Source organism: Rhinatrema bivittatum, chromosome 3 (genome assembly GCF_901001135.1).
Source record: "Rhinatrema bivittatum chromosome 3, aRhiBiv1.1, whole genome shotgun sequence".
Classification (NCBI taxonomy): domain Eukaryota; kingdom Metazoa; phylum Chordata; class Amphibia; order Gymnophiona; family Rhinatrematidae; genus Rhinatrema; species Rhinatrema bivittatum.
Genome location: NC_042617.1, coordinates 478,822,985 through 478,846,577, shown reverse-complemented (window position 1 = coordinate 478,846,577; position 23,593 = coordinate 478,822,985). Strand labels below are relative to the sequence as shown.

The 23,593-nt window shown below is 43.0% G+C and overlaps 1 protein-coding gene across 3 annotated transcripts in view; it reads right to left on the bottom strand.

Moving 5' to 3' along the window:
• KLHL29 (kelch like family member 29) overlaps positions 1 to 23,593 on the bottom strand; it is a 1,215,123-nt gene that overhangs the window by 816,224 nt on the left and 375,306 nt on the right. The window contains exon 1 of one of the 3 annotated variants that reach the window (XM_029596001.1): positions 11,872 to 11,980. The exons of the other annotated variants lie outside the window; for them this stretch is intronic. Coding sequence (XP_029451861.1) covers positions 11,872 to 11,874 — 3 coding nt within the window. The 5' untranslated portion in view covers positions 11,875 to 11,980. Of the gene's footprint in view, positions 1 to 11,871; positions 11,981 to 23,593 lie in introns of those variants that run through there. 3 annotated transcript variants of the gene reach the window in all.

Genomic DNA, 23,593 nt, shown 5'->3' with positions numbered 1-23,593 from the left:
AAGGCCATCAGGACTGGGGGATTTAAACAGTTTAGACTTCTTAACAACTCCCCAAACTTTCTGAAATTGAAAAGGGTTTTGTCAATTTAGGTAATGAAAGAGACTCTAAATATTCCTGCAGGGTGGATAAATCACCCATTTCAGCTGTATATAGATCTTTATAGAAATGGTAAAATGTCACTGATCTCTTTAGTTGAGTGTACCAATGCACCTGGGTTATTTCTTAAAGATGTAATGTAAGTTTTACCTATCTTTTGCTACACTAAATTTGCCATCATATGCCCTTATTTACCACCGTGTAAGAAAAACCTATCGGCTGAATTTTAAATCGGCCATGAGTGTAAAAATCACAACTTACACATATGGCTGGTCCCTGCGTATGCATTTTTAAAAGGGCCTGCCCACACGTGTAAGTGGCGACACACGCACAAATACCGGGCCCTGAGAAAAGGGCGGGCCCGGGTGTGTGTTCTGGGCAGGGCAGAACGGAGGCCGGCTGGGACAGCAGCCATTAGCTGCTGTCCCAGGGAAGCATGTGCCGGTAGCCAGCCGGACTGTGTAAATTACGTCTGCTTCCAAGGAGCAGCAATAACTAAAATTAAAAATTTCAGGCAAGGTAGGTTAGATTTAGGGGGTGGGGAGGAGAATGGAAGGGGAAGGAAGGTTAGGCAGGGGGTTAGAGAAGTTCCCTCCCAGTCCACTTCCTAATTGAAGCTGACTGGAAGGGAACTGGGGAAGGACCAATTGCGTCGCCATGTGAAAACCGCAATAAATCCCCCCCCCCCTTGTGCGTACCACTACACATGTGCATGCAGATTATAAAATCTGGTGCACGTGACCAAGGATTTTATAACATGCGCGCACCGGACGTGAGCGCATATGTTTGAAAATCTACCCCTTTGCTTATAATATAAAAGATCCTTTTTGTTTTTTTGATAAGAGTGTTCAGCTTTATTTGGGTGACTATGTATTGTGTTCTGTTAACATCTGTTGGGTTTTTATTGTAAGTTCGCTTATCACTCTGTAATTGGCATATTCACCTCATGATATCCTTCGCAAAAGCTTCTTTCTATGAGTAGTATAAGTGATTATTTCCCCCTGAATAATGCCTTAGCTGTTTGCCAGAATAATAAAAGTTCTGATTTGTGTATCCCATTAAATTTGTCAAATTCTTTCCATTTGGCCACTAAAGCTTCAAGAAACTGCTCATCTCCATATAAGTAAGTAGGGAACCTCCACATCTGAGGAACAAAACCCTCCATATCCATCCACACTGGGTCCAAAATTTCCAATGGACCAATTTCTAAACCCAATACTTGCTAAAAACTATGGACAGAAAGTAGAAAATAGTCTAGTCTGGGAATCATGTGCCTGGAGATATGAGCATAGTCTCTTTCCATGGGATATAGACTTCTCTATACATCTAATAGGTTTAAAGAATTACATAGATATAGAATATCCTTGCTAAGGTAAGCAGGTCCAAAAGGTTTTGTGAGAAGTCTATCTATATAGGCTCAGAAGTAATGTTTAAATCTCCTCCCAATATGATAAGTATATTAGAAAATTGCACAAGGAGATTAACTTTACAAAAAAAACCATGAGGTAAATTTTAAGATCCGCACGCAGGCGTCCATGTGTGCATGTTTTCCGGCACACACTCATTGACACAGCGATTTTATAACATACACACATATTATAAAATCAGTTATGCGCATGTATATGCGCATGCACAATTTTATATCGATGAGTGCATATACACACTAATGCCGCCTCGCACATAAGTGGGAGGAATTTTAGTAGCTACGCACTCTGATGCAATAGCCCTTTCTCCCAGTTCAGCCCAGTAAAGGAGAGGACTTCCTAATCCACTTAACTAACTTGCCTCCCTTTTACCCTATTAGCCCCAACCCTTAAAACCCCGCTTTTATTTCATGATTTACACGCCGACCATAAGAGAAATAAAGTTATGCAGATATGGACCTGGCGCATGCTAGTGTGCATAAATAATTACACGCTGGTTTCATTCATATTTCCTGGAATGCCCATGCCCCTCCTTTTATGAAAATGTTTTATTCGTGTACCGGGAGATACACACAAAGCCAGGCGCTGGACAGATATACGTGCATATCTCCTGGATTTGGTACACATTTGGGGGCGGATTTTAAGAGCCCTGCTCGCCTAAATCCGCCCAAATCCGGGCGGATTTAGGCGAGCAGGGCCCTGCGCGCTGGTGAGCCTATTTTACATAGGCTCACCGGCGCACGCAGACCCCGGGACTCGCGTAAGTCCCGGGGTTCTCCGAGGGGGGCGTGCCGGGGGCGGGCCCGGTCGTCGCGGCGTTTAGGGGGCATGTCTGCAGCGTTTTGGGGGCGGGTCCGGGGGCGTGGTTACGGCCCGGGGCGGTCCGGGGGCGTGGCCGCACCCTCCGTACCTGCCCCCAGGTCGCGTCCCGGCGCGCTAGCGGCCCGCTGGCGCGCGGGGATTTACGTCTCCCTCCGGGAGGCGTAAATCCCCCGACAAAGGTAAGGGGGGGTTTAGACAGGGCCGGGGGGGTGGGTTAGGTAGAGGAAGGGAGGGGAAGGTGAGGGGAGGGCATTAGAGGATTCCCTCCGAGAATCTTGGAGAGAACGGGGGTAGGCTGTGCGGCTTGGCGCGCGCCGGCTATACGTAATGGATAGCATTGCGCGTGCCGATCCAGGATTTTAGCGGATACGCGCGGCTCCGCGCGTATCTACTAAAATCCCGCGTACTTTTGTTTGCGCCTGGAGCGCCAACAAAAGTACGCCAATGCGCCTTGTTTGAAAATCTATCCCTTGGCTTTTAAAATTCACCTGTATGCATGTAAAAATTGGATACCTATATATTGCCCAGAACAATGGGTTTCCCAAAGAGAAGGCCATCCATTATGATATAAACACCTTCAGAATCTCAGATTGATTCCCTTTCAGATGAAAAACACACTATGTACTAAAATTGCCACACCTGCTCTATGATGTCCAGAAGATGCATAGAAAACTATGTCCCACCCAGTTTTGACATAGTTTACTGTGTTCATCATCTGATAATTCAGTTTCTTGTAGGAAAGCAGTATCTGCCTTAATTTGCTTCATTGCCTGAAACAGTTTGTATCTTTTAATGGGAGACCTTATACCTCATACATTCCAAGTCAATAGTCTAGTTATTATAATTTATTTTCTGTTCAAGTTGTAAAGCTTGTAATTGTTTTGCGAAATGATATAAAGGGTTTTAAAAAATAGTCTAGTTATTATGGTCATGTGGTGTGTGATAACAGAAAACAGTAAAAGAACAAATAAGGAAAAAGTATGAGGGTGTGTCCCCTAGCCTAGACACAACCCCGTCAGTCATCCTACTCAAGAGATAGCAACAGAAAGTATCCAACCCAACTTAAGTCACTTCCCTCATATTGCAAACCCTTCCCTCGATATTGCGAACACCGCCCATCTGAATAGCCCATTCCTTCCCAAAACCTCTCTAGAAACTCATAGATGTATATTTATTTATTTAACAGCTTTTTTTATACTGACATTAAAATACACATATTGGTTTACATCATAACAATAGGTAGAAATTACAATGAACAGGGGCGGGGGGTATCTATTATCCCTCTTTCCCTTATTCTTGGAGACAGTGGGACACTACTAGGACCCACTCTCAAGGGAACCTTCTCATTCCAGCCATCAACTACATCAATTAAACAGTTATTTCAAAAACCTGAGCAACAAGTTCATACCATCTTTAAGCTCCAAATAATACAAAAAAGAAAGAGCACTGCAAAGGGAAGCACATTAAGACAGTAACTTTCAAACTGACTTGTGTGCACACATGTGCGTGCATTTGCCAGCATACGCATGTGGACGTGCTGATTTTATAAAATACACGTGTTTATGCACGCATATTATAAAATCAGCCACCCACGCATGCATGCATGCACGATTTTATATCGACATGCGCATGTGCACGTGAATGCCGTCTTGAGTGCATAAAGGGGGGAGGAGCCATTTTAGTAGGTACATGTGGCAATGCATTAGGCCTATTCCCAGTTCCCTCCAAGTTTGCCGCAGTAAAGGAGTGGACTTCCTAAACCCCCTAACATCTCCCTTTTACCCTACTAGCCCCTAAACTCCTAAAACCCCACAGACTACCCTATTCTTTTTTTATTATTGCATTACTTACATGTAGTCCATAGCAGAAGCAAGTTACGTGATTGTGGGATCCCAGTGCACATAAGTGACTTCATGGTGCAGTCCCGGCACATCCATATCCCACCCAGACCACACCCACATCCCACCCATTTTTCCCAAAACATTTTTAATGCGCATACACACAGGCGCAGGCTCTCACAGACACACGCAGGCTCTGTCACTCTCCCATACACATGCAGGTTCTGACACACATGCAGGCTCACACACACATGAAAGGCTGTTTCATACATACTTGTAGACTCTCTCATACACACACCCAGGCTTGCTTGTTCTCTCTCATACACACAAGCACATACACAAGCATACACTATGGGATCACAGCATTGCTCCTCAATGTTGGAAAGGAGATGGAAGGCAGCCACTCCCATTGCTCCTGCAAGGTGGGAGGCTGGAATGCCTCAGATGCAGTCACTCAGGCCTCTCTCTTCAGGCTGCGGTAGGATGGGCTCTGCCATGGCCAAGTCAATGTAAAGGGGATACCCAAAGAATAAATAAATAAAGTAAAATTTACTTGGGGCAGTGATGAGAGGGAAGACTAGCCCACAAAGAACCTGAGGAGGCTGTAGGCTGCAGCAAGCAAGAGGGGCTCGATTCAGAGAAGTCTCACTGCCAGCGATGAGTGCTTGTGTCAAGCCTGCCTCATGAAAGATGACAATGCAGAGAGAAAACCATAAGAACATAAGAAATTGCATACTGGGCCAGACCACACCAGTGAAAGACCGCGATGGAGCAAGTAGCGATCGGAGCGGGGGGAAGGAGTTTTGCCTTAGCAGGCAGTGAGGACGATGGAATGAAGCCGCAATGCAGGAGAGGCCAACATTGGTGGCGGTAAGCCATGGAGAGCGAGAAGAGTCACAAAGAATAGGCCGCAATTGAGATGGCTGGTGATTTTAAGGAGAGGGCTGAGGCAGCAAGAGATGGCATTGGCTGGTCCAGCATAGAGAGAAGCCAAGAGTCATGGCTGGAAGTAATGACCTACACAAGCTTTCGGTTCCCCATAGCCAAACGCAGCATCAGACAACAATAAGCACCAATGAAGGGAGCAGCAGCAGGCCACAATCAGAGGGAGCCGTAAGATACGCGAACAGCAAAGGAGGAGCAGCACTGGAATAGCTCCAAAGGAAGGGCCTGAGTGGTGGCTGATCACTGCGATGGCCACATGTGTGGAGCTGGCATCAGAATGAGGCAGTCAGCTATGAAGGAGATCTCACTTATTCGGGCCAGGAAGATGAAAAAAAAAAAAAATACATGATCGGAGCGACCGGCCCATCAGGGATGCCCAATCCTCCAATAGGCCAATCCACCACTGGCAGCCACAATTCCATAAACAGGATCAATTCTCTGTCCAAAATTGTTTCTAGTATGTCACCAGCCTTATATTGTTCCTTCTGGAAAAATTTCTAACTCATTAACTTTATCCAAAATGCTTTTGTTGGAAGCTTGGCATAAAGTAAGGATGGATTCTAGGGTCTGCATGCTATCTTCTAATACAGAAATACGAGTCCGTACTTCACTAATATTGTTGTTGAAAGTTTGTAAATTTAGCATTTATATCTTCCATTTGGGTGAAGAGCTTTTAAAATGTATCCTCCAACTGAGTAACTGCAAAAGCCATGCTGAATGCTGATGAAGGCAGGGGCTGTGGTACCACTGCTTCCGTTGCGGCATCCACCATTTTGGAATCTGCTCTCTTTTGTTTGTCTTTATTTCTCAGAATTTTTGAAGACATAGTTGCAGAGGGGTTGTACTTTCAGTATCCATGTGATCATCCAGCAGATGAGGAGTAGCAAGGTTCCAAAATCATCTTTCAAAGAGTTAAATAAAACATATGCAAGTAGAGAATCCACGGAGGAGATCAGGAACACATCCTCTCTAGCCCAGATCATCATGTGACCCCTACACATCTCAGTTTTACAATCCCACCTTTGCATTTCCTCCTTTCACAAATATTATCCATTTGGAAACAACATGGTTTGCTATGATTTGTACACTACTGAGGCAACCAAATCCTTTTCCCATCCCCTCAAGAAATACAATGTTAAATTATTGTTTTTGAGAGCCATCCTAACTTTTCAATGCTTTTGTTTTTTTAAATCTAAGCAAATAAATGCCCACTATGGAGTCCCAGGGCCATAAAGTGATGGTAAAAGCCAGAAAGATGCTTGGCTACATAGGGAGAGGAATGGTCAGCAGAAAAAGATGTACAAGTCCCTGGTGAGACCTCACCTTCAAAAGGATATAAAACAGGATGGAATTGGTCCAGAGGGTGGCTACTAAAATGGTCAGTAGTCTTAGATCTAAACATATATCCCCCTACAGAAAAGGTGAAATATGTGAGATATGATAGATTTTTTTCTGAAATTCAGAAAAAATTCGGTTTCTGATTAGTGCACACTAACAGCGATATTTCCCGCAGTGGGCCGAAAACAAAACCCGAACCAAAAGGTTCAGGCTTTGCACATCCATAATAGATACATTCAAATATTTCAAAGGTTTCCATGCACAGGAGGTGAGCCTTTTTCAATGGAAAGGAGGCTCTAGAATGAGGGGTTATAAGAAGAGGTTGAAGGGGGTAGACTCGGGAGTAAACTTAGGAAATATTTCTTTACAGAGAGAGTGGTGGCTGTGTAGAACAGCCTTCTAGTGGAGGTGATGGAGACAAAAACAGTATCTGAATTCAAGAAAGCATGGGATAAATAAAGAGGATTGCTAAGGAAATGATGAGAATTATGCTAAATTAATTGGACGTATGGACAGATTAGATAGAAACATGACAACAGAAAAAGACCATGTGGCCTATGTTCTATGTTTATAACAATCCCTTACTCTACTACATCCTGTACACTGCATTTTCTTCTTTTTTTTTTTTCAAGTTTATATCAGTTTTTTTATGATTATTTCAAACATTCAAGAAATGATGATGATCACAAAATAAGAAAAAAACAAGGCAAACATGCTTATTAATAACTCCAAACTAAAATATATTTTCAGCTACTGTTCCACAAACAAGGAAGATAAAGACAGACTAGTAATTCAAAGAGAGAAAAATAAATTTTTTTTTAAATTTTAAATTTTGCTTTTCCAATATGAACAAAACATTCATTGAATAAAGATGTCCAAAATAAATTTCATATAGTTCCAACCAATGTCCATCATGAAAGTACATCATATATTCAAAAAAAGAAATATAATATTACGTAATAACTCAAGAAAGCAGATGAAATAAAAGAGCGATTAAAAAAGTAAATCTGAGGTTAACAACTTCCCCCTTGATATAACAATTGAAATTATTGAGAACAATTGGTTATCTCACTTATTTACACTGATTCTACAGCTACATTCTCTAGGGTTATTGAGTCAAGGAACACACGAAGCTGTGATATTTCAAAAAATATATATTTCTGTTGTTGAAAGACAACCTCGCATTTGCAAGGAAATCTCAACAGCATCTTTCCTCCCTTTGCTTCTGTCTCTGCTCTCAGACCCCAAAATTTTCTCCTTCTATCTTGCGTCATTTTAGGGAAATCTGGATAAATCCAAATTCTTTCTCCATGTAAAATAGCCAATCGATTGCGCATATATGCTCTTAAAACTGCATCTCTGTCTACAGCAAAAGAGAAGGAAATATGCAAAACTGATCTATTTGTTATTATAGTATCTATATCAGATTCAATTATTCCTGTTAGAAAAATAAAAATTTTAAAAAGACCGTACATCAGCAATAATTTTAAAGGTAAAAGGAAAATCATGGCTAAAGCCTTGAATGTGCCAGTGCTAATATTACTTTTTTGTACAAAGTCACGGATTATCACTTGTTCTTCCTATAAGCAGGTCAGGATATATCAGAGGCATGCTTTCTAAACGAGACACAGAAAAATCTGAGCAGTGACTTTTCCCTATGATGGACGTGTATAATTTGCTCATCAACAGCCAGAAGCATGGCAGTCTTGAGGTTTAAAAGAAGAAAGAAAAGATATAGAAAAAGAACGGTTCCACTGGGGGATCTTATAGCCTTAGGTCTAAACACTGCAACATGAAAATATCATGGGGTGAACTCTTAGACGTTTTCAATACACTTAAACTCCCCAGCCCCAGATTAATATACTCCCATATGGCACTTTGCTTTTTTTTCCAACCTGACTGGTCAACAAAAATGCTGTAAGATTACCAATAGCAAAAATCTAAAATAGACTTTTTAAATAAAATAATTAGCAGGACATTTGGAACTGCAATGTGGCAAATTAACTAAGAGATTTAGGTGGTTTACGAGGTTATCAAAATCTCAAGGTGTAAATGCCAGCCTGTTTTATGGTTCCACAGTAGAAGCACAGGCTGCGACGAGGGCCAGAGATGACAGTGAGCCCCTAAGTATTGCAATATCACAGACATTGACCTCCAGCTTTATTGCCTCTTTTCCACAACAAAGGATCCTCTGCACTTGTCTCATGCTTAGTTCACTTCACTTTTTTTTTTTTTTTATACGTGTGGATTTAATTTCATAAGCAGAAGGCACAACATTCTAGCTAACCACAGTTCTAGTCCCAATGCATTTCTTATGGCAAAATTCTCAATTTTGCTCTCTCCTGTACTCCAGGGCCTGGATTTAGTTAGTTAATTATTTTATATACCATCGTTCCAAATACAGATCTACAAACAGGGACGCTAGGAATGTGCTTAGGGCACCAAAAATGTAGGGGGCATATCATCTGCCCCCTACCGTCTTACAATCTCATCCCACCACACTCCTCTTTTCCCGTGAGCCTTCAGTATGATTTTATTCCCTGCCATCTCCCTTCTCCCCTCAAACCTTTCTCAGAGCTCTGACTCTGAGTATAGGGTCGCTGTTATCACAAGGCTGTATGCAAGGAATCAAGTAAGCCTGTGGCCCCCGTGCTCACTGACCCCCTTCTGCCACTCGGAAACCCAAAAGGGGTGGGGGCACCTCAGTGCCTGTGAGTGCGGCACCGCGGGCTTACTCAGCCCCTGCATGCTGCCTTGTGATAAAAGTAGGGCCAGCAGCAGAGTCAGAGCTCTGAGGTTTGGGACTGGAGGCACAGATGGGGGTTTGCAAAGAACTGGAAGGCCAGCTTGAGAGAAAGGGTGGCAATTTAATTGGTTGGATCTGGGGGGAGGAAACTGCATATCTGCAAGGTACTGGGAACAGAGGTGTACTGTAGGGAAGAGAGACTGAGAAAGTTGAATTCTGGGAGGGGCCGGTGGCACATCCCCGACATTAAATAGTGCCTAGGGGTAGCAGAAAGCAAGATACATCCCCCTGCCACAATGCTTCCCCCCCCCCCCCCCCACAAAAGTACTATCCACATTTGAAAACCGAAACTGTCTAAAGTCTCCGCCCCCCCCCCCCCCCAAATGTCTAGCTCCACCCATTACATTTGGGTGAGATTGGTCCAGTCATTCAAAAGTTATAAGGACACACACAGAAAGACAAAAAACACAGCCCTCAGATATACGTATGACCTGATAAGCCCCTCTATATTGGACCAACTTATAAAATAAAATATAAAGGGACTGTGGATGGAGATTTTGAATGGTAAGGTGTAGCCATAAAATTTAAAATGCTATAGTTAGGGCCCCTTGTTCTCCTACAAATCTGAAGCTGTAGAAAAGGGCCCAAAATCCAGCCCTACCCACAGAATTTCTTCTCTTCCCCGTGTATGTCATGAGAGACCAGAAGGCTAGGACACTGAGCAGTAGCAGCAGTTGCCGATACATCTTTCCTGACTTCCTCCTCACCCACGTGCACCAATCCAGGCTTCCTTGGACCAGAGCATAGCCGTGGCAACTCAAGCTACTTCCCTTTTCTGTCCAGCCCATTGCCAGAGTGTTTTGCTTTAAACCACATAGCACTGCAGCAGCTCCTGTGGCCAAAAATGTGGCACTCTGCCAGCAGGTTGCCCAGGAGGAAGAAGTGGCCCAAGGCACCATGTCGTGCTGAGTCCAAGGGAAGGCAACTCCAGCCCTTGAGTGCCGCAAACTGGTCAGGCTTTCAGGATATCCACAGTGAATACGCATGAAATGTGGTTGCATGCAATGTCAGAAAACGATACAAAAATTAAAGAATAAAAAATATTGACATTTTATATACAAAGCTATACAAATGTGCAACAATTTCTAACTCTCGCCACAGGAAACTGTGAACTATTGCTATAGGGCTGTGTCCAACATAGGATATGCATCATTTCTACATTAAATATGCATATATGATTGCTCCCAAAAATTTTAATTTGCTAAGAATTTGCAGTGTAAATATATCATCTAACAAGAATTGTGTGATACAACAAGGAAACTTAGAAATTAAGTGAAAACATGTTTGGAAGATAAGCGTTCATCCCAAGAAGTAATAAATCTCAGAGTGTCTCCCGTTCTGTGTTCATTCAATTTCCTAGCAGAGATGAACCATGTAATTCAGCAGTCAGGTAGGCAATGCAGAGCACAGAGCTGTGAAACACAGGCTCTTTGGGGAAAAGGCTCTTCAACCTTCACTGACTATTTAACAATGAAGGGCTATCTCTACTAATATCACATTATAAAAAGCAATAATAACAATAAAAGACAAACAGGAGCACTTAAAAGAAAGCGGCTGTTAATCGTACACATTCCAAGAAAAGACTGCGCATATTGAGTAATAGATAATCTTGCACGAGCACATGAAATATTGTACTACTGAATTTTCTACCACATAACAAGTAAAGACTTTGCAGCCAAAGAATTAACTGTTCCAATTCTTTGTGCTTTCTCAGACAAAGAGACGGAAGAAAAAAAAATCCACTGTTTTTCACTAACAAAGGGAAGGATGCTGAAACAGAAATTCTCCACCATCCTAACCTCTGCATTCTGATCTGCCTGGTTTGGAAGATGGCTTCATTTTCAAACATTTGAAGAAATGTACATGTATGGGAGCAAAACAACCGTAGTATAAGTGAAATGAAAGCTAGCAGGCAGCTGTAGAACAGGATTTTTACAAACAACAAACCAATCAGTTGTTTATTGTTCTCCCTTGGAAAGCAGAGGTAGGTAATAAGCCAGTTAAACACCACGAGGTGAATTGTAAAAGCTTGACGCATGCACTAATTAGAGGACGCGCGAATGTGGCGGGCTCGCACACGCCGAGCAGATTTTAAACGCTGCCCGGACACATGCACATAGGTTGCAGCACGCACATCTCAGCAGCTTTCAAAAAAAAAAAGGGAAGAGGGCAGGGGCATTTTGGGGTGTGAAGCGGAGATGTGCGTGTACATCCCACGCGATCTGGCGTCTGCCGAGGCCCCCCCTGCCACGTGGATTCCATGCGAGTTGTAAAATAAAAGATAAACAGGCAGCTCTGCGGGGTTTTAAGGGTTGGGGATAACGGGGGGTGAATGAAGGCTATTATGGAAGACCTCTCTCAATTGGGGAGCAACGGGTAAATCTGGAAATGGTGTCAGCCTGCGCCCCTTCTAAAATCCCCCAATTTACGTGGTACAAGCGGCATTTGCACGTGCCCACTGACAATTTGGTGTTCATGTGTGCATGGCCAGGCTATTTTATAACATGCGCGCATACACACACAACTTATAAAATAGTCGTGGCCCTGGGTGCCGGCCAATGAACGCGCACACGTGTGCCCGCGGGGCAGTTTGAAAGTTACCATCTTCCTTTCTTCCACATCCACTCTTGCTGTATTCCTCCAGACCAGTAGATGACAGCACTGGGAGACTTGCCAAAGATTCAGTGTTATTGTGCTGCTGCTGCTGCTGCTTTCCTGAAGAAGGAAAAAAACTGAGAGGTACAAAGTGTGTTTGGGAAGAAAGAAGAATGTGAAGAAAATGAGTGGGAAAGAAATGAGGAAAATAAAATATTAGGGGATGTCACAGCTGGAGACAAAGTATAAGAACATAAGAAAATGCCATACTGGGTCAGACCAAGGGTCCATCAAGCCCAGCATCCTGTTTCCAACAGTGGCCAAACCAGGCCACAAGAACCTGGCAAGTACCCAAAAACTAAGTCTATTCCATGTTACCATTGCTAGTAATAGCAGTGGCTATTTTCTAAGTCAACTCAATTAATAGCAGGCAATGGACTTCTCCAAGAACTTATCCAATCCTTTTTTAAACACAGCTATACTAACTGCACTAACCACATCCTCTGGCAACAAATTCCAGAGTTTAATTGTGCGTTGAGCAAAAAAGAACTTTCTCCGATTAGTTTTAAATGTGCCACATGCTAACTTCATGGAGTGCCCCCTAGTCTTTCTACTATCTGAAAGAGTAAATAACCGATTCACATCTACCCGTTCTAGACCTCTCATGATTTTAAACACCTCTATCATATCCCCCCTCAGCCGTCTCTTCTCCAAGCTGAAAAGTCCTAACCTCTTTAGTCTTTCCTCATAGGGGAGTTGTTCCATTCCCCTTATCATTTTGGTCGCCCTTCTCTGTACCTTCTCCATCGCAATTATATATTTTTTGAGATGCGGCGACCAGAATTGTACACAGTATTCAAGGTGCGGTCTCACCATGGAGCGATACAGAGGCAAGTGAGTAATTTATATCTGGACATCAGAATGAGAATGCTGTAGACGTTTGCTTCTGTGTTTCAATATCTAAACACGTATGCCCTGAAGAAAGGGAAGATATCAGAGACATTTAAATACCTCCAAGGAATAAATGCACAGATAAAGGCCCTCTCTCAATGAAAAGAAGACTCTGGGATGAGAGTGAAAGGTGGCAGACTCCGGAATAACATTTCTTTATAAAAATTTGGTGGATGCATGGAACACCCTCCATGTGGAGCAGGTGAAGGAAAGGACAGTAACTGAATTCAAGAAAGCATGGGACAAGCACAGACTATCTCAGAGAGAGGAAGAGACTTGAAAGCTGAGCAGAAGATGTGGATGGGCCTTAAGTCTATCTGTTGCCGTGTTCTAATGTTTATATGCACATTTCTTCAAGGGGGAATATCTGTGGGAGGTGGGTGGACTAAGAATGGTTACCTGGGGAGAAAAGGGTGTGGATGTTTCCCTACTGGGTGAATGTTAAAAGCATTGCTTGTGTTAAAAGGCCCATTTACATGAGTATATGGGCAGAGCTTGAGCAATGCATATTTTAAAAGCCGCAAATTACGTGTCTATATGCGCATGCATGAGGAAAAAAAAAAAAAAAGAAATGAAATTGACGGAATTGCTGGTGTCAGGGGCAGGTCCAAAATTTACCCACATAAATCCGAATTTTACATCTGATGGGCACAGCACATGGCAGGCTGTCAGCTGCGCATGTTTACTTCTGCTGTTGATGAGGTGTAAGCCTACATAAATCTCTATTTAGGCCAAAAATGACCGGGTGAGGGATCTGGATCAACTGCGGGGAGTGCAGGCTGAAGAACTAGGGGGGTCTGGATGACCTCGAGATGGACTGGGCAAACTGGTGGACTAATTGATAAAACTGGGACAGTCCTTCACGCGAGCGTGTTTTAAAATCCGCTTACTTCCACATGTTAAAGCCAACAAAGTCCTAAGGAAGATGCATGAAATACGTTTGCTCGAACCACCACTTAAAATTAAGAGCACACATATGCGCGGTAGGCACATTTCCAATGATATGCGTGCAACTGTGCGCACAATTTAAAATTCCAGCATATGGGCACCTGTGTGCTCATTTTAAAGTTACCATCTACGTGTGCAAAATCTCAAGGCTCCCTGGGTTTCAAGGCTGCTGGAGGCAAAGTATAAGTAGTTGCCTGAAGTTTGGGGGTGAGGGAATGGGGAGCAGAGAGTTCCTCGCTCTCATTTGTTGCTTTTTTTTTTTTTGCATCAGCAGCAGAGTTATTTCACACGTGAAACCTAATTCGGGCTTCAATTAGAACTTTATCCTACATCAAAAAAAAAAAAAAACTTATGGAAAGAACAGGTAAACAAATGAAAACTTACATTTCTAATTAGTTGAGAGATTAATATTAAAAACAAAATGAAATAATTCCCTCTTATAGAAACATATAGAAACATAGAGATGAATGTACATAGAGATGAATGTACATAGAGACCCCATGTAATGACCAGCAAAGGAGGAGCACAGGCACAACAAGAGGTGGGGAGGAAGCACCCGTCATCAGGAGGGTGGGTTCAGAGAGGGGAGGGAGTGGGATTCAGCACGTCACAAGGGGTGGAGTCAGAGGGCTCTGCTTGCCCCCACAGGCCTTTATCAGGCATGCATGTGGCAGCAGATTCCTCTTTCACTGGATATCAGTCTCTCAGTCTCTCACACCCTCCGGCCCACCCTAGCAGCAACCAATGAAGGAGGGTCACAGCATAACAGGATGGGCTTGGCGGTGGGGGGTTGACCACTTCTGACATTTGCAGTTTCGAGGTTCAAGCCAATCATGGGCTTGTCTGTCTTACATATGACATTCTACATAGACTAATGCTACCGTTAAACCGGACTTCCTGCTTCTCGAACAGTTTCCACCGCTTTCACAACAGGTGCTGATTGCCCTGGCAGCGGACCCCAGTGGCCAACGGTCTTTTACGGATCGGGGCGCGGGGTCCGTGGAGAATCCGCCTGATGCTTGGTTAGGCCTGGCCCCTGGATCGCTTCTACAGCAAAGTCCAGGGCTGGCACCGCAGTTCGTGTTGGCAGGTTTGCACAATTTATGCGGGCTGGTTACCCCCAAAATCATTGCTGTTATCGCAGAATTGTCGCAATGTTTGCTTGCTGTTTTGCTGCGGCCTGTAACATCCATATCTTATAAAGAATTATTCCAACTATGCAAGTGCTACCTGTCTTCATTTATTTGCATGGGGTTGGGTCTGCTGGTCATGCACACGGGTCTCTGTCTTCCTACACATGTAGTATGATTACTATACAGCTCTAAATTGTTCAAAATTTTACAGGTGATCAAAAATCGGGTTAACAGTGCATTTTACAGGTGACCAAAAATCGGGTTAACAGTGCATCAGAGAAAAAGGTTGCTTTCTTAGAAAATGAAACAGGCAGGCATACGGTTAAGGAAAAAGCTAAGAAAATAAAGTTTGTATGTTCTGGTGATTGGTCTATAATAGTTATCAAGCAATTCTTTGAACCACCTGTGACAGTGCTGCCCATATAAAAGTGTTGTGGATGCTCTGTTTGTGGTCTTTGAAGAGATGGTATAAATGTGGAGCACATATGTATAAAAACAGTAGAGCACAAGCACAAGGCTAAGCATAGGCAGATGTCTATGTTTATGCCCTGGCACAATACTAATTCCAAAAAAAACCCACCTTGACAAGTGAACAATGTCATAATTCCAAACAAGTCACTCGAAAAGCAACCAAGACTTTAACTCTGTCAAACGGTGATACACGTGGGGAACATTACTCATATAGAATAGCATCATCAAAGGCTTGCCTTTGATGATGCTATTCTATATTAAGAACATGGAGTACAAGCATTGATGAGTTTTGTTTCATTATCACATATAAGCATCTATTAACATACAAGTGCCAGAATAGTTTAATCAAATACCTACCACCTCAGCATTTGGTTGTTTTTCAGAATGAGATGTTTCACACCTGCAGACGTGACCAATAACTGCAACACAACTTTTCTAAGTAAGAGTGCAGCGGCTGGAAGTTTCTATACCTCTGAGGAAGACAAATCTTGAAACAAGGTCCATGACGTCTCATAACATTGTTTGGAAACTCACGCTGCGAGATAAGTTCAAGTTTTATTTGCATATAGAAAATACTGTATATATATATATATATACATATAAAATGTTGATGGATGGTCTATACATATGCATGTGGTGGTATACAATGATGATATAGTGGCACCACAATTATCATCATTTTCCCCACATAAATATAGTGTTTGACACAGAGGTTAAATTTTGGTTGCTTTTAGAATGATTTTGGTTTAATTATATGTCCTTGCACACACATGCATATATATAGCAGAAACTGCAAACGTAGCCAAAATTGCTGATTCCTGTGAATAACAGTGGAGTATATGTAGGAGGCTGCTTGCAAAAGCAATGAATTTGCTTTCTGATTCAGATTGCTTACAAGAATCTGTAATATAAATATATGTACAGAATGCATACATTTCATACTTTGGCTTTTTAAAAAATTGCATTGATGTTCTCAAACCTTTAAAAACATAGCTGGGCGAATGCCTTTCCTGCCAAGAAGAAAAGATGAAAAGAGGAAACTGATCAGCTGGAGAAACTGTGTCAACTGGCTACCTTAAAAAAAGCCATTTGGTGTGCTTGGAGGTCTCATTTTCAAAACTACTGGAACTTGAAAGGATCCGCATGCCACTGCCTACTTTAGTAAAAGTCATATTTATCTTCCTATGAAACCTCATTCCCTCGCTGCTGAGCAGAGTCGAGAGCCAGTCCAAACCTATCAGCGTTATAACTGTATACATGCACTGGTGCAAGAGGTTCAGGGTCTCCAGCATTTAAACAGCAAACTTTAATGAAGGATTCGTGCAACTGATAGAAAGTAACAGAAGTGTCACCATTATACATCATTTTGACAAGCATTATCATTATCCCACCACTCTCTCAGGGAAGTCCTCCAGTGCAATATTTCAGATAGGCACTTTGGAAGTAGACATTTGTTGGAATTATGAGCTATTTTATATTTAATTCTAAGTAGAATGCAGGATTTGGTGAGAGACATAATGGTGGTGGGGCCACTTGGCAACAGTGATCATAACATGATCAAATTTGAACTAATAACTGGAAGGGGGACAATAAGTAAATCTACAGCTCCAACACTAAATCTTCAAAAGGGAAACATGGATTTACCCAAGGGAAGTCTTGCCTCAAAAATCTGCTTCATTTTTTGAAAGGGTTAACAAACATGTGGATAAAGGTGAACTGGTAGATGTAGTGTATCTGGATTTTTAGAAGGCATTTGACAAAATCCCTCATGAGAGGCTTCTAAGAGTCATGGGATAGGAGGCAATGCCCTTTTGTGGATTACAAACTGGTTAAAAGGCAGGAAACAGAGTAGGATTAAATGGTCAATTTTCTCTGTGGGAAAAGGGTAAACAGTGGAGTACCTCAGGGATCTATACTTGAACCAGTGCTTTTGAATATATTTATAAATGATCTGGAAAGGAATACAATGAATGAGGTTATCAAATTTGCAGATGATACAAAATTATTCAGAGTAGTTAAATCACAAGCGGATTGTGATAAATTGCAGGAGGACCTTGCAAGACTGGAATATTGGGCATCCAAATGGCAGATGAAATTTATTATGGACAAGTGCAAGGTGCTGCATATAGGGAAAAATAACCCTTGCTGTAGTTACACGATGTTAGGTTCCATATTAGGAGCTACCACCCAGGAAAAAGATCTAGGCATCATATGGATAATACATTGAAGTCGTCAGCTCAGTGTGCTGCAGCAGTCAAAAAAGCAAACAGAATGTTAGGAATTATTAGGAAAGGAATTGTGAATAAAATGGAAAATATCATAATGCCTCTGTATGGCTCCATGGTGAGACCACACCTTGAGTACTGTGTACAGTTCTGGTCACCGCATGTCAAAAAAAAAAATATAGTTGCACTGTAGAAGGTACAGAGAAAGGAGACCAAAATGATAAAGGGGATGGAACCCCTATGAGAAAAGGCTAAAGAGGTTAGGGCTGTTCAAGCTTGGAGAAGAGACTGCTGAGGGGGGATATGATAGAGGTCTTTAAAATCATGAGAGGTCTAGAAGGACTAGGGAGCACTCCATGAAGTTAGAAAGTAGCACATTTAAAACTAATTGGAGAAAATTCTTTTTCACTCAATGCACAATTAAGCGCTGGAAATTGTTACCAGATGATATGATTAGTGCAGTTAGTGTAGTTGGGTTTAAAAAAGGTTGGGATAAGTTCTTGGAGGAGACGTCCATTAACTGCTATTAATCAAGTTGACTTAGGGAATGGTCTCTGCTAATTTGGGATCTTCTTAGTGTTTGGGTACTTGCCAGGTTCTTGTAGCCTGGTTTGGCCACTGTTGGAAACAGGATGCTGGGCTTGATGGAGCCTTGGACTGACCCAGTATGGCAATTTCTTATGCTCTTTTCATCACTGAGAATCCCCAGATGCAGAATGTATATCACCATTGTTTCAAGAAATAAGGTAGCTGAAGCATATCCAGGGACAACCAAGAACAATGTGTCAACAGCACCAAATATTTTTAAATATATGCTTACTGCAAGTGGTCATTTCTTTAAATTAAAAATAAATGAAATAGTGGCGGTGGTCCTATATATAAATATAAATTGGATAAACTATCCATGCCTTCAAATTAATAGATTCTATGACTGAGACTTGTTGTATCTATAATCTTTTGAATGGTCTCTGAGTTCATTATTAAAACATTTAGGGCCGGATTTTAAAAGCCCTGAGCGCGTAAATCCGGCCGGATTTACGCGCGCAGGGCACTTGCGTGCCGGCACGCCTATTTTGCATAGGCCTCTGGTGCGCGCACAGCCCCGGGACGCGCGTAAGTCCCGGGGCTTCGTAAAAGGGGCGGGGAGGGGATGTGTCCGGGGGCGTGCCCGTGGTCAGGGGTGGTTCGGGGCGGGACTGGGGGGCGTGGCGCCGGCCCAGGGGCATGGTCGAGGCCTCCGGACAGCCCCCGGGTCGGGTGATGGCGCACCAGCAGCCCGCTGGCGCGTGCAGATTTACGCCTGCTTTCAGCAGGCGTAAATCTGCCAACAAAGGTAGGGGGAATTTAGATAGGGCTGGGGGGGTGGAAAGAAAGTTCCCTCCGAGGCCGCTCCAATTTCGGAGCGGCCTCGGAGGGAACAGGCAGCGCGCGCCGGACTCGGCATGCGCAAGTTGCACAAATGTGCGCCCCCTTGCGCACGCCGACCCCAGATTTTATAAGATAAGCGTGGCTACGCGCATATCTTATAAAATCCAGTGTACTTTTGTTCGCGCCTGGTGCACGAACAAAAGTACGCGCTCGCGCAAATTTATAAAATCTACCCCAGTGTCCTTTACTGGGATTAACCTATCAAATCAAGCCACACAACTTTATATACTGTTTAAACTGATTGGTTGCCACCATAACTGTGTGCGGACAGGAATGGTAGGGGGTGGGATCTTGGTGCCTTTCATCTCTGCTTCATTAATTCAGTTCTCGATTGCTATCTGAAGACTTTGTAAAGTTACTCTATTTGAGCAATTATTACACATACGAAAAATTTGAAACTATATTAATTGACAGCGTAATTCAGACCTTATTACTGAAAGCAACAGTTTTACTAAAAGTACAGTTGATGTCCTCGCAATCTAACCACTTTCTTTTATGCAGTGTAAACTCTGGATTGTTAAAAACCTGTATATTACTTAAATAGGAAATAATTGGGATCCGCAGACCACCATATTTAAATAATCTATATTAATTTATACAAAGAATGACAGAAGTCGGGTGGCACCTTATGGACTCACCAGTTTATTGAAACATGCATCTGATGAAGCGGCCACTGTCCTCCAAAGCTCATGTTTCAATAAATTGGTGAGTCCATAAGGTGCCTCCTGACTCCTGTCATTTTTTTTGTTACACCAGACTAACATGACTATCCCTCTGAAGATAAATGTATACAGTTTTACATAAGTATGCTTTAAAACAATGCATCTCAAAACATGCTGTGATCTTTCTTAGAATGCATAAAAACACAATTTTCCTGGAGGTGAAAAATCCATATAAAACAGCTTCATATTTATCCAAAAGAAATGAACAGAGCAGATTCATTGAAATCTTTATGTAACTAGGGGCTACTAAATTGGTATGTTCTGATCACTCGCTCTCAGTTTGATTTGGTAGGGTCTGGATGATCACAGCAAGCTTCTGCGTTGTCAGTAGATGGTGTGTATGAGCTGCTGGCAGAGGAAATGAAAGCTGCTGCACAGAAACTGGGATCTGGTTGTCTTACATTTTGCCAGGCCCCAAAAGTTATTGCAAGAAGTTCTTCTGTTTAATATCAACAAAATGTTGCTGATTGTGCTACCCGCACCAGCTCCTTAGCTGAACTCTGGCAGCAGCTCCTAGGGAGAACTATGCTGACTACTTGCAGATTTCTGTCTGTGTTGGGAGAACCAGTCCAGAAAGCAGCAGGAGCGAATATTATTTTCCATATCATCCATGATAAATTCCATAAGACCATACTAAATTATTGCATGGGAAGATTAGATGCTAAGGGAGCGAGACACAAATTCATGCTGATGGGTTCAGAATTGTCCATGTTGAATGCCACCCAATTGTTCCATGGCAGACTATTTTTCAAAAACTTTGTTGCAATAATAAATACAAAAAAAAAAAAAAAAAAAAAAGGACTTTTGAACCTCATTCAAGAGCACACTACCATTATTGAAATGTGTTGCACTTGATGATCACAGCAAGGCACGCCTGAAGGAGACACTCAGATGCAGACACATATTTTCTGTACTAAAAACCCACTCTGGCTGCCAGCAAAGTAGAACACTTATTTCTGAAGGTTAGATTATTGTAAGAAACATTTTGAGAATACACAGCATTTCAATCACGTAACCTCCATTTCCAGGGCCGATGCAAGGGGATTAGGTGCCTTAGGTACCTTCTGTCTTGCATCCCTCCCCCCACCTGATCGCAGCCCCGACTCCTAACTCCAGAGGTGGTTACCATATGCCGCCACTCCCCTGCCCCCTGTGCCGCTCACCAAAATTTAATAAAACAACCCCTCCACTCTCCCAACCCCGCCAAGACTCACAAAAATCTCTGGTGATCCAGCAGGGGGCCCAGGAGTGATCTGCCGCTCCTGGGCCATCAGCTGCCACTAACCAAAATGGCACCGGTGGCCTTTAGCCCCTCCCATGCGACAGGGGCTACAGGTGCCATTGGCCGGCCCCTGTCACATGGTAGGGGCACATTGCTGGAGAAGGATGATGTAATGGTGTACATAAAGTAGTAATAATAGGAGGTACATGCCAATGGCACCTGTAGCCCCTGTCACATGGTAGGGGCGAAGGGCACTGGCACCATTTTGGTTAGTGGCAGCCAACGGCCCAGGAGTGGCAGATCGCTCCTGGGCCCCCTGCTAGACCACCAGTTCTTTTCGTGAGTCTTGGGGGGGAGGGCAAGGTGAGGCAGGGGCTGGGCAGAAATTTGAAGAGCACTCTTTGCCACTTCAAAATTCTGCAGTCTGAAGTGGTCACCTGACGCTGCCTCATTGGCTCGCGAATGGCAGCACCCTCTAATGGTCGGCACCCCTAGGCCCAGGCCTAGCTCACCTAGTGCTTCTGCCGGCCCTGCCCATTTCCTTGGGGGGTCACCTTTGGAGGTTGCAGAAGGGGTTATCTGCACTGCTGCAGTGCCAGGAACAATCATAGTTCTCCAGGGATCGCCAGAGGGGACAAGAGAAGTCTCTGGGAGGCCCAAGGAAAGGATTACCACACTAAAGAAGGTCCACTGTCCACACCAGTGTTTGGTTTCAAATGAGGAAAACTTTATTGAAATTTCAAACACAAAAACACTTTTTCAGGGTAAAACTCTTCGATAAAGGCACACAATACAATAAAAAAAAAAAAATAGCAGAAAACACCCTATTCAGATTAGCTCTCTTTGAAAAAAGGAGAACAACAAAATCCACATTTAACCCCAAGAACTTCGGGGCAACATATGGCCCAAACTTCTTTCCTGGAGCTTCCCTAGCAAGGAAAATACCCTTTGACTGTTAGGTTCTTCCTTCTGGATGGCTGTAGGAATCTCTCTCAGAATTTAAAGCTTAAGCAACACTTCCACTTCAAGAGTCCCTACACTCCCCAAACTCTCTTTCCCTCCTCAAGACGCCTGGAAAAGCATTATTACTTTATGTACACCATTACATCATCCTTCTCCAGCACTAAATTCTCTTACCCCTCTATAATCACCCTCCCCTAAACAAGAAGGATGAATGGAAAATACACAAGCCCTGCAGACTGCATGAGCTCTGCAATAGCAGAACTTCTCTGTCCTTTAAATGACCTCGAAGAGAGCAGGAACCCTCTACAACACACTCCTCACTGGCCCTGGAGAGCTGGAACCCTCCGGAAATCTTTAGCACATTACTTTGTGACCCTAGTCAGGGTTACAATTACTTAGCCTTTTTCTTGCAGAGAAAGTGAAAATGGTCTATGCCGAGAAGCGATGAGATTTGGCTATTAAATGTGTGTTTCCATGAAAATGTGTATTTCAGCTTTCCTTGCTCTATTTTCAGAACTTCATTATAAAAGTTACACTTTGTTGATATTTGTGTTTGTTTTTTTCACTCCTTGACATTGAATGCTCAGCCTCCCACTCCTAATGAAACAGGCCCAGCATGTGTAAATATCAAAACGGGCTTTGCCCAGATGTCAGCTACCACAGCATGAATTCCCTTCAGCTCCTTTAATGAGATGGGCGTATTTGGTAATGCATTCCCTATCCTGTTGCTGAGTGTTTTCATCTACTAATTTCTTAGTACCTGCACCTGCTTCGATGCTTTGATGAGATTACCACCTAATACAAAAGAACTGTAGCAGCTGATGCCTTTGCTCACAAACTCCAGGATTTTCTATCAAATACAAATTATTTCCACGTTACAGAATCCCGAACTTTACATGCAACTCTTTCCTTACAGAGTTCAGCTTTACGCTAAGGTCGCATGCTTAGTCCACTTTGTACCTATAAAACACTCATTTCAGGGTACTCGAAAGCTCACAAGAGACCTCCAGGGTAGGTTTCTCTGAAATTCTCCCTGTTCCACGCACAGGTACCCAGAGTCAGGCAGAATTCCGGAGTCTCAATGCGAGGATGAGACGATGGTGCAAGGAAGAGGGATTCAGTCTTGTAAGGAACGGGGGAACCTTTTGGGGAAGGGGGAGTCTTTTCCGAAGGGATGGGCTCCACCTTAACCAGGGTGGATCCAGGCTGCTGGTGCTAACCTTTAAAAAGGAGATTGATTTAGTTTAAAAGCATCTCTAAGGGGAAAGCCGACAGTCACTCAGCAGCACATTGTTCGGAAGGAGGTATCTTCAAAGGATACTAATGAAGCATTTAAATTAGGGTTTCCCAACAGAGAGGATCCAATAATAATAATAATAATAATAATAAAAGTAGTCCAAGTGCCTATAATTAAAAAGTCACCTGAGCTAAAAGATTTCAATTTATCCCTGTCAACTGAAAAGCAGAATGTATATACAAACAAAAAAGCTCACTTTGAAATGTTTGTATACTAATGCCAGAAGTCTAAGTAGTAAGATGGATAATTAGAATATATAGTAGTGAAGGATGACAAAGATTAACACCCCTTCGCACGTAAAATCTGAGAAATAAACGCATGGCTGGAACATGCATGTGTCTGGGCCATGCGCGCACCCAGCGCATTTT